This window comes from Callionymus lyra, chromosome 8 (genome assembly GCF_982586985.1).
Source record: "Callionymus lyra chromosome 8, fCalLyr1.hap1.1, whole genome shotgun sequence".
NCBI classification, from domain to species: domain Eukaryota; kingdom Metazoa; phylum Chordata; class Actinopteri; order Syngnathiformes; family Callionymidae; genus Callionymus; species Callionymus lyra.
The window spans coordinates 20623542-20636384 of NC_141825.1; the positions used below are offsets into that span (position 1 = coordinate 20623542).

At 36.1% G+C, this 12843-nt stretch overlaps 1 protein-coding gene across 1 annotated transcript in view; it reads left to right on the forward strand.

Annotated features, from left to right (window-relative positions):
- The first annotated feature begins 3957 nt into the window (after window positions 1-3957).
- The window catches only part of prmt8a (protein arginine methyltransferase 8a), a 35471-nt gene continuing 26585 nt past the window's right edge, over window positions 3958-12843 (forward strand). The window contains exons 1-2 of the mRNA XM_087796802.1: window positions 3958-4652; window positions 11937-12179. Of these exons, the coding sequence (XP_087652928.1) occupies window positions 4584-4652; window positions 11937-12179 (312 nt within the window). The 5' untranslated portion in view covers window positions 3958-4583. The remainder of the gene's footprint in view (window positions 4653-11936; window positions 12180-12843) is intronic.

Below are 12843 nucleotides of genomic sequence, written 5' to 3' on the forward strand. Positions count from 1 at the left end.
CCACAATTTGGTGGTCAAATGGGCAGCAACCACAAGTTGCCCAGGAAAATTTGCATGATGAATTTCAATGTAAAAAATATCTAGAGAGTTCTATTGTGCCTAATTTATGACTAATTTACCGGGACAGCACAAAAAACCTTGGCATATTGGGTACCAAACTACACCAGCTACTCTGTTACTATGTATACTACAACTTCTACCTCAAAGTTTTTCAGGTAACCTCAAATATACATCTTTTATTTACAGTGGATAATGAAGTCCTTTTGGATTGACTAGACCTTGACCGGAGCAGCAATAATGATGTGACCCGGGTACCTAACAGCTCCTCCAAGTCTGAAACCATCAGAGGGAAGATGCCTAATTAGTTTAAGTCTTCCAGGTATCCTTGAGTTTAGTGGGAAGGATAAGAACCAGCTTTGTGTGTCTACAGTTTGTGAAGAAACCTGCTTAAGTATATTTAAACAGAAAGAATAAGAAGTTACCCAAAGGATGGTTGCTATGGTGCACAGCTTTTGACATCTCTAAATAAATATATTAAAACAAATATGGCATTTAAACTGCTTCACATATGAAGCTTCCACTTGCTGAGAAATTGAAAGCTTTTTCGAGCGACAGAATAAATCCAGAGTCAACCACGATAGGGAAGAGAGAAGCACAGGAAGGTGACAATAATTGGCTTCAGGGGCTAAAGAGGATTTGTCAGGTGTAGCTGTTAGCTGTGTGCAAACACAAAGACGCTCGAGTGATGAGCCGTCTAGAGAATATAGAATGACAGTGACATTTCAAGAAGGGATGACTTGCTGTCAACTTTTGTATAAAATAAAGTGCGAGTGAAAGATGTTCTTTTTTTGGATAATTTATTCATTCAGGATAAAATTGTATTTTAGTTTTGGATGTACTCGAATTTTGGTGTATTTAAAAATATGTTTTTCAATCTCATTAGCTTCCTTAATAATTAAAAAAATAATAATAATAAATAATAATAATAATAATAACATAACGAATGGCTCATTCTTAAAGGTTATATGTGGAATTTTAAACATGTAATAACATTGTACATCACTTAAATTATTATTTAAAAAATTAGGATTTATGAATAACTTAAAATAGATAACATCTTTTTTAATTCAATTTCCTTACATAACGACATGTATATCAAACTTAAAAAAGCTGTTAAACAAAATTGTATATGCCAATGAATTAGAAAAAAAAGGTTTTCTTCAAAAACTTTTTATTTTTACTTGATGCAAGTCTTGGTGTGTTTGACTCCTGAGTCAGCGAAACTGAAACAGAGGTTGACATTTATTTCACTGCCAAACTCCCGGAGTAAACAGATGAGAAAATTACAAAATCCAATTTAAACTGGAGAGAAAAAAAAGTTGACTTTCGCAAACATCCAATATGTTGCCTTAATGAAAAAGTGCCACCGAAAATACCAGAGGAAACGAGTCAGACGGACAGTTTTGACAAATTTGCTGCACGTGTGTTCCACTTGGGATTTGAGTTTTAGATGAATTTACACAGTAGCTCCGCTTCGTTTGAGTAAAGATGTCCGCTTTAAAACACATGTATTAAAACTTAGAGGATTGAAATGAGAGAACTTTATATGGAACAAAGTGCGTCTCCTGAAAGCGAGATAGACATCAGAGCGAAACACAAGGAGGTAATTGAACAGATTACAGCGTAGCTAACCAAAGAGATGAGACGAGAGCCAAGGCTTTTGTTGGTAATCACACAGAGATAATAGTCAAATCACAAACTGTCTTTCACACTCCTAAAATGATAAACAGCCTGAAATTATCATTCGAAGACAGAACATTGGACCATTATCTGATATTTGTTTGACTGACCTGTACAACGTGTGTGTGTCAAGGTAGGATTTATATTGTTTGTCATTATTTTATCATGATATTAAATGAAAAGTTGCCAATTATCCGGTCTTTAATCTGCATTTGTTTGATCGTGTTAAATAGGGGTTTTAGTGTCTGCAATGATTCTTGAGGAAATTAAAAGACAGTTTATCCCTTTTTCAAAATTATTTAAAATATAATTTAAATTCATCAGTTAATTAAACATTTAAAATCGTTAAAGCAATAAAAAAAAGAAACATTTAATGTGATTTTATTTAATTAATTGCAATCAATCACATCATTTGTGACCCCTTATATATTTTAAACGTTTAGATTTAAAGTACGCAAGATTAAAAATAATGTTACTGGTGATCTCATTTGTCATAAAAGTGTAACTGCAATGCTTTTACTTTCTGGTAAGAAAATCTTTCAGTACTTCCGTCATATTTAATTAATATCTGACCCGCCGCTGTAAAGTGGTTTGTTGGTCACATGGAAACTCGCAGACTCTCCAAAAAAATACCATGTGAGTTCTTGTCATAAAAGATTATCAAGACGACTCAGGAGCAGAAAACAATGCATAGAAGGTAAAATAAGCCAATACAATTACGTTAATTAAAGATCAAAGTAAATTGTACTACTCAAAAATGTAAAATCAATACATGTGTGATTTAAAGAAATCAAACGTTCAAGTCCAAAAAAACCCAGACAACAATAGAGAGCAGACGCACATACTACTGAAAAAGGTTAAAAAAAAAAGGAGAAGAGTCTTTAACAAAAAAGCTAAACATAAAGAGATCATAAAGAGATGAGACGACGAGAGAAGGAGCCAGAAATAATTCAATGTCCAAGAACACAAATCCAGAAGTGAGTGAACTTCATACCAGGCAGAACTGTGAACGAGCTGACGCTGTTCTGTAGAAAGTCATGCGTATACTAAGTCAGGACGATAGACAGCAGCTGTGTGACACACCGTGTGGAACTGTTCCTGTCAACCGCCGCCAGTCTAGAGGAAACAAGGAACAGAACAGGAAGAGTCTAAAATAAAAAAGTAAAGATAATGGCATAATAGTTCCATCCTATGTAAGATTGTCAAAAATATTTTTTTACATAAAAACAAATTATAATAAAAACACGGGGTTGGTTGGTGGATGGATGGATGGATGGATGGATGGATGGATGGATGGATGGATGGATGGATGGATGGATGGATGGATGGATGGATGGATGGATGGATGGATGGATGGATGGATGGATGGATGGATGGATGGATGGATGGATGGATGGATGGATGGATGGATGGATGGATGGATGGATGGATGGATGGATGGATGGATGGATGGATGGATGGATGGATGGATGGATGGATGGATGGATGGATGGATGGATAGATAGATAGATAGATAGATAGATAGATAGATAGATAGATAGATAGATAGATAGATAGATAGATAGATAGATAGATAGATAGATAGATAGATAGATAGATAGATAGATAGATAGATAGATAGATAGATAGATAGATAGATAGATAGATAGATAGATAGATAGATAGATAGATAGATAGAAGTTTTTCCAAATAGCAATACACAGCAATAGTGACGATAATTATTTAAAAATAAGAAAAAAACAAAGTTTCTATAAAAAAGAAAGTACAAGATGACACAATCTAGGTCTAAGATAAAGAACATAGAACAAAAGACAAATGACAAAGACAAAGGATACAAAGATTAACATGACTCTTGACAAAGTCGTGTCTACTTTTATTTGTTTTGAAACCAAAAGTATGTTTGAACATCGACTTTAAAAGCTGCTGGAGTCGACCGTATCCTCTCGTCCTCAATCGTTAACAATCGATACAGTAATGCCGAACAATGATACAGTACAGCAAAGAAACAGAAAATCCCAATATATCGCCATGTTCAAATTTTTCCAACAGCCCAATAAGCGAATAAGCATTTGTAAAATGGTACATATTGCTACCTTTGAACTTACTGTAATGTATTTTTATATCTTTAGCACGACACCCACGGGAATCAGGCGACTAATGCCCGTCATGTGATTCATTGATGTGGCAGCAGAAGGTGTGGACGCCTCCACGGCAGCAGCAGGACATCTTCTCCATCCCTTATGCCAGCTTATGCCTGTTGAGCTCTCAGCCTCCTCTCTGTGTTGAATAATGGAACAAGTGTAGAGGAGCGTGGGTGGCAAATATGGGTGGCCTCTCCTCAACATACACCCGCTAAAGAGGAACGAATAGTTGGTTATTTGTAAGAGATTGGAGGGTGCCGGGGAAGTGAGAGGGTGCATTTATTTCTTTATTTCCCGCAGCAGCAGCAGCAGCAGAACAGGTGAAGCGGATCAGAAAGCAGCCGCAGATCTCTGCACAACTTTCAGCACCAGTCAGTTGGACAGCGACCGACTTTCCACACGTGACGACGGAGGCTATTTTTAGCGATAATGATGCGGTAGAAAGAATCGATCTCAGCGAGTCTTCCTGACAAATATCTGCTTCTTTTTTATTTTATTTTATTCACCGCCGGACCTCCGTGTCCGCGAGGACGGGATAGATGCTGCAGTGGTCGAACAAGTGGAGGGGAAAAGTTTGGGACGATGGCGGCCGCAACTGCTAGGACTTGATGCTCGTGAGAAAGATGTCGGACGTGAGATGTGAATGAGGAAGACTGGAGGTGACTTTTTATTTTATTTTCTGTCCGGATTTCGTCGGCTCTTATGGGACTTAAGCACTCGTCCCGCTGCATGCTCCTCCGGAGGAAAATGGCGGAGTCTGACAGCGTCGAGGTAGGTTTTTAAAATTCCACCTTTTCTCTTTTTTTTTTCCCGGGGTTAAAAGTCATATTCATGGCTTCCCTCCGTGTTTCATACTTTCATAAGCTGTCAGAAATTACACTCTTGCTAATAAATAGTTAAATATTATCGTAAATATTACAGTAAAGTGAAGTAAAAGTGCTCATAAGTGAGTTGATATGGACATTGTACGAAATATACATTAGAAAATCGAAACATGTGTTTAAAAATGATCAAAACTGTTAATTCAACTGCTATATATATGTCCACATTGTTAGTTTATTTTTGAGTAAATCACACATTATTTTTAGTAATTTAAAAAATGAACGACAAACAATGTCCAGTAACTCAAATATTATCATTTACCAAACAGTAATTCCTTTTATTATACACAGTATGACCTTGAAAAACCATGTTTTTTTTTGGTGTTATTTAACAAAAATGAAATCGGTCAAAGCAGGCAAATTCCCTCTATAAGACTTTAAAAAAAAACAAAAAAAAACATTGTATTGTAAATTAAAGAGAGAAAAGAAGGGGAAATTAAGTTTTTTAAATAAACTAGAGTCAAATGGGAAATTTACAGCTGAAGCTGAATTAGATCACACTGACTTTATTCCCTCCGGAGATGTCCTTCTGAAAATAAAGTACAGAGGTCTATGTCTGAGTTTGGGAAATATACACATTACGAATCGCTTTGAATTTAAAATGAATTGTTTATTTATTATAATTACATTTTTACCATTGATTGAAACTATCCCAGTTACACAGGGTGAGAGGTAGGGAAGACTCTGGCCAGCTCACCAGCCTGCCACAGGACAACCCGTCACACAAAAAGACAAACACAGACAATCTGGTCTTCAGTTTACATCTACATGTCTTTCAAATGTTAAAGAAAAAACTACAATCTTCAACTTTGATTCAAACCTGGGACAGAGCTCTAAGCTTCAAGCGCTAACCACAGCTAGGAGCTAAAAGTGTTGGTTATTATGCCAGTAACTGCTCTAGACTTTGGTGAGTCATTATCTAAAACTTAAATATCTATATTTATAAACTGACTTTCCAAGGTTTGTGAAGCACCTGACAAGACTCACATTAGTTGCACAACATAACCATTTTACGAGAAAAAAAACTCTCTCCTCCGCTTTAAAACACTCCCTCTCTTTCTAAATTGATGCGATACGATCCCGAGTAACTCCGGCGCTGAACTTGCGAGAACTTGAAAGAGCTTCCCCTCCTATTGTGACTGCAGCCTGTGGGATCCTGGCCGACCTCGCTGCAGATGATGGTTAAAAGATTAAAAAGCTCTGTGAAGTTGAGGTGATGTATTAATCATCACTCGCAAGAAACACATCAAGGCGGTTTCGTTCAAAATGACGGTGGAATTACTAACTATCATGGCGTGTGCCGTCGTTTCTCACGCCGCGATACCTTGAGGATGGGTTTCCTTTGAACGATGCCATACATTAGAAATCAAACCGTGCAGGAAGTAACGTTGAAATTCATCAGATAAGGACATTAATATTTTAAAAAGGTGTTGTTCTATAAAAGCGGTGTATGGTATAGTTATATTTTTGTTTACTTCACCAGGCGTCCAAGCATCCAGGACAGCCTTGGAAAAAGTGCAGTACGGGGCAACATTCTCTATCTATCTATACAAACACACACATTTATACTGTATTTAAATCATATTAGTAAAGTAATTCACAGTGAAATTACAAATTTACCTTATTTTACTTTCATTTTCCCTAACTTCCCATCATATTGAAACTCATTTTCTTCATCCCTTCTTTGTTTCAACTAGATGGCCCCTAACCAACCCATGATCTAGAAAGAGATAATTTAATTAAAAAGAAAAATTGAAATCTCTGACCAAAGTGTATGAATCCAATGAAGAATGTTGTGGGTTGTATTGTTGAACGAACCATGGTGGAGAGTTAGCTCGCACAGGACTGAATATATATATATATAAAAAAAATATGATTTGAAGATAATCTACTTATTCAATGACAAGATGACAAGGTGATGCAATCCAAGCCATGTTTTTATAGAAATGCAATAAATGTGTCACAAGTTTGTCTTTCTGTCAAGAAAACCAAACGTTCACGACTTTAATTAGTTGGGAACATAGCGACAACATGTTCAGTTATTAAGACTAATCATAAACAACGTTGTGATCTATCCGAGTTCTACACATTTGTTCTAAAAATAAGATGTAGAGCTTAATTAACAGTCCAAGATTACAATACAATAACAAAACATCACCATAGATACGACTCGATTTTATCAGATACTTTTTTTTTTAACCATCATGAAGGTTTAGACTAAGAACAACAAGAATCTAACTAGGTTACCTCAAGTAAAGAGGATTAGAGATTCAAGTAGGGTTTTTTCCCCCAATATGGAATCATTGAAAATCTTCAAAAATCCAGACTTTTCTTTAAAATCTGTCATTGTTTTAATACTCTTTTGATTTTATCTACTCTTGTTATGTCTCTATATAGGAACCTATTCCAGAAGACTAACATCTAACTTATTGGCTTAGATGAGTCATCTTAGCATTTAGATGTTCAAATCTTTGTCAACGTTTTCTCGTTTGCATTGTTGTGGTTGTGGTAAAAATATACATGTATATTAATATAATATTATTATAAAATAAGGAACAGAAATGATGGAAGTCAACAATCGTACAAAGGCATCGAATAACTGTAGATCTGGTTGATAGGAATTTGATGTTTCGTCAGTTTGGTAAATATAGAATTCTTCCACACCACCAACAAGACTTTGTCCCCAAGGTTTTTGTGATCAAGTTTGACTCGTGATTTAGAAGTTCGTACCACAGACTTTCTCTTAACCTCCGTAACACAATCAGCATCAGACCTCCTATAGATCAACTCACAAGATAAAAAGTTCTCATAAATTTAGGACAAAATCGTAAAATAGGTTGAGAAAAATCCAAATTATATACCTATAACGATACGTTTTGTTTCCTAGTGTAAGTTGTGTACGGTAACAAATTTAAAAGATTTGATTTGTTTGTTAAATCCTTCCAAAAGTTGCTTTGAATACAACGTGAAAACCAGGACGGTGTGAGTAAGAGGACCTGACAGGAAAACGAGGTCTGCGCTCATTTTGCTGCTGACCCTGGAGACGGACCTGCGATCCAATTTCAGACCCAGAGCTCATTTTAACACCGTGCGAGATTTGATAAGAACATTCACTCGCCGGTTTTGTCACACAGAGAATAACTATGACACTGAACCCTTTTTTTTTGTGTAAATTATACCCTCTCGATTTTCTCTTTCATTCGACTATAATAGCTGTAAATTACACCAGATTATCTTGATCCTGAGCTGGACGGAACAATGAATATTTATTGGAGCAGGTTTCTCCTTTACTTTTGATTTATTGGAAGACGGTGACAGCAGAAAGATCAGCAGTGTCTTGTGTGTGTCCGACATCGCTTACATTATCCCCGCTGACCTCTGATTCAGCAAGTCTCACACAATGTTCCCCAAGTTTCACATTTATTTTCCACTTGTGTGTCTGACTCAGTTCATGGTTGAGAACTACTACATTCTAAAATCAATAGAAAAAGATCCTTTTTTATTTGTCTAAAGTATTGAACTTAACAATATTGTTTCTGAAATGTTATATTCAGATACAAAACTCATTTAAAAAAGTGCTTGCTAGACCTAAACTTGTTATAGTTGCTGTTTTTTTTTATTACAAATATCATACATGTTGTAACAAGTTATTTTTTGAATTTTTTATTTATGAAAAAAATATAATTTTTCCTTTTTTCAGTGTGGTATCACATTTTTTTTATCGATGTTAATTAAAAAATTGTAGTATCGTGACAACCCTAAAACTCACTACTCATTTTATTTTTTTTACCTTACTAATACTTGATGAAATTCAACATGGTTTTACTGAACTTCTAAAGTGATTTTGTTCTCTTGTTTTTTATTTATTTTTTCTTTTGTCATTTTAGATTTACAAACAATGTAGTTTTACCTCAGTGACTACACATTACATTTGTTAGCATACAAGCTAACAAAATAGCTAATCATAATCCTTTATTAATGCCATTATTAGCCACTTAGATGGAAATTGTTATGGTACACTACAAACATTACAAATAACCTATTAAACATAAATACAAGTACAATTAAAAAAGTGTGAACATTTAAAACAAGTTGTTATTGTTCTAACCCGCTCAAGTAGAAGAACTCACATTTCTCCGATCCTTAAAACACTTCACTGGCTTCCAGTTTCTTTCAGGATCAACTTTAAAATTCTGGTTCTTACTTTCAGATCTATTCATGGTCAGACTCCTCCTTCCATCACTGATCTGATCCAGCCTTACACCCCAGCTCGGGCTCTGAGGTCTGTAGATCAGAATCTACTTATGGTTCCACGCACACGGCTCAGGACCAGAGGAGAGAAATCTTTTCAGTCTGTTGCTCCTAAGCTTTGGAACAATCTTCCTCTCTCTTTGCACTTGATGGATCTACTGACTCCTTTAAGAAACATCTTAAGACGTTTCTATTTGTTCAGGCTTTTCCTTGATTTTCTGGAACTCCTGTGTTGTTCTCAGTATTATCTTGATCTTTAAAGTATGTACTTTATTGAGTATTGTTTTGATTGTTAAAGCGCTTTGTGACCCTGGTCTGGAAAAGCGCTATATAAATAACTATTACTTATTAATGAGTCTGAGCGAAAGAATTGTTGTGGCGAGAGGTTCTGGTTCTGATCGAACACAGTCTCTCGCCTAATACAACGGGAGAAACGATAAATGGATGTCAAAACTCGCCAGGAACACAAAACAGACATTTTGGCCTATAAATCCTACAATAAGAAAGATGTCATCGTCATATACATGTTGAATATTCCCTCCTAATTGACGCTGAATTAAATTCTGAGCCTCAGATGACGAGGAACTACACCAACGCCCCCAAATCCATGCACGTTTATTGTCGTCAAACGCTCTAGTGTTTGGTGTGAACTCGCAATAATATCTACTAAATATTGTCGCCATAATGATGGAACAATCATATTCATAGCAACTTTTATTTTGAAGTGAACAGCAGTGAACAACACATCCTGAAAGGGAGGCGTGAGTGTTGAGGTGCATCATTAGTGAACACATGACATTTAACTGAGCCGCTCAGCTTTGTTGTGGACGCTTCACGTCTTTTTTTTTCACCGTCATTTGGTGCCTCCCTGTCTCTTTCAACGCCCCAGGGGGGCAGAGACACAATTAGGACGACCAGAGACGGTGGTTTCATCCTCACACCACTGTCCTTGACTAGGGTTCACAGTATATAGTTGTTTCAAATCTTTAAACGCCTTCTTGATAACACTTTGAACCATGGAAATTGTAATTCATAATTGAACGATATTCCTCAGTTTTGCTCAATGAGTGAACATCCTAATCTCTTGATGTGTTTTATTTTTAATAAATGGTGAAGGATGTTAACATGCATTGTTGAAACATGAAGGGTTATTTATTGGAACAATGGAAAGACAGGGCAGCGAGAAGCACAATCCACAAAGAGAATAAAAGTCAAAATAAACCCCCCACAAACAGAGTAACAGAGTACAATGTAAAGTGTCCAATTCTAAATAAAAAATGTATATTAAAAGGATCCATGTAGGGGTGTAAGAAGATGTCAAAAGGCTTAAATATTGCAATACCCGTGTTATTATTGCATTATCAATGTTTTTCTCTTTTCATTTTTGGCTTTACAGTTCAATAGAGTATCTTTAAAATAAAATATATATATATTTTAAATTAAGATTAACATGCAAATATTCGTTCTGTCTACATTTTTGGGTTGCAATTAAACTTCCTTCCACTAGATGGAAGCAGTCATTACATTCTTAAATCCCACAATGAATGAGGACGAGAGGATACATGATGTTTGAAAATATTTTGCTTAAAAAAACAAAGAAATCTGTTACGACTTCTAGGACTCAGTACTTTGACAATAGTACAAATATATCCTTGTTCCTACAGTATCACAATATGTCACAATATATAATATCAAGTAACGACACAGCCAGTAGTGTATTAAAGGGCTAACTAATTAGAAAATGTGCTTAACCCCCACCCACTGAAAACACTTTTTTAGAGATTAAAACTTGTTTACCATAACCACACCCACTCTGCTTTGATTGGTCAACATCGAGGTTTGTCACTGCATGTCATCAGTCCCGGAATTATCCACCTCCAAGGGACTCGTTGTATATCAAACCGGCCAAGATTACAGCTGGCTGGAGGAGCAGTGGAAACAATTATTAAGCTATAATAGACTCTGCTCTCATAACCTCTCATTCGCTGAGATTTCAGACGGGGGAGAACTTTAAAAAGTAATAAGTTCAAAACATGGTAATGATGTGGGACTTACTGCATCTTGGAGAGGGAGATTCAACTTTTGAAACATGTGAGTTAGACCGGAGAGTTGGTTCTTGTTATTAGTTGCTCTTAAGAGAGCAATTAAAAAGGGGAGAAAAAAAGACTGCAACAAAATTACTGATAAGGCTTTGTTATGGCGGTTTTTGCCAATATCTCACAATTCTGTCTCTGTGATTTCACAAGGAATCATCTCAGTTCAGTCACATGATATCAAAATATTTATTTTGTCTTAAATAAACAACACATTCCAAACTAAGAAGCTCAAAGTAAATAATACAATTAAAAGTAACTTCCTTATTTGTACAAAATATTGAGGTTTTAATCTGACCCATGTCTGCTTAGAACTCCACTTGACTTCTCTTTGAGTTATTATAATGGTTTGTCACAGATGGCAGGACAAGAAAACAGGATTCATCTTCTAATTATAATCAACTTGAGTCAACAAAGTTGGTTTATTCTCAGCTCTCACTAACAAAATCTTTTCAGTTTGTTGTTTAATTTTAGAAGCGCGAACAGCAGACAGTGTTATACTTTGTGGCTTTTGTCAGATAAAGCAAACTCTTGGTGACGATCCCAGCATCATGTCAGAGCGGATCTTGAACCTTCCACAGACTCTGAGTCTGACAGTGATAGTATGAACTGGTTCAACTCAGCAGATGGACTCTTGGATCTTGATAAATGAGGCAATGAAGCTGGGAAAAATGCGGAGGTTAATGGCTGTTAACTCGGAGGCAATCACTATCCATTAAATCCAATTGCTTCCTGTATTCTCCAGTCGCTCATCAATGCGGCAAAGTTTTCATCAGCAGATTTGACTCGTCTTGACCGAAGCTTTCTCTTTCTTCTTCATTTTCCACCAGCCCCAGCCTCCGCCGCAGCCCATCCGAATCATCCAGTCCCGCTCAACACAGCCCACCTCGTTGCCCAGGCCGGTGCCTTCAGTCCAGCATGCCCAGAGGCCCCCGCTGCCCCCGCACACCCCCCACGCTGCCAACCTGCCCAGCTGCCCGGGACGAGGCAAGATGGGCAAGTTTCTCAACCCGGAGGAGATGACTTCCAGAGACTACTACTTTGACTCTTACGCCCATTTTGGCATCCATGAGGTAAGAATCTGAAGTTGCAAAAAAAAAACCAAGACACATCAATAACTTTAGTTATATTGAAAGCTACACATTGTCAGAATGTAAGCTATTGAATTTGATTTGTTCATAAAACAAGTGCACAGTTTGATACAAAAAAACTAAAACCATTTTCTGCATCTATTGAATAGTTTACTTTCTTCATCTATGGACCGGTTTATGTCTTCACGGACCAATTTACAGATGAATAAAAAAAAAATAAAGTGTTGTTTTACATATTTTAGCTAGTTTACAGACTTCTTGTTTAAGTAAACTTTATCGATGCATCTTGACGTGTCCAAAGTCACATACCTACTGTACATACAAACTAAACCCATGTCTTGTTTAAAAAAAAACATCTTTCAGACAGTAATAATCAATACCACAGAAATGTAATTTTTTTTTTTTTATTGCAGACCTGCATAAAAAAATGCCTCAAAGATTGGTAATGATTTCTTCGCAAGGATTCATTGGTCTTGGAATAAACATCTTGATCTTTAAAGTATATACTTTTTTGAGTATTGTTTTGATTGTTAAAGCGCTTTGTGACCCTGGTCTGGAAAAGCGCTATATAAATAAATATTACTTACTTACTTACTTACTTACTTACTTACTTACAATTACAAAAACGAATTTATATGGGAATTAT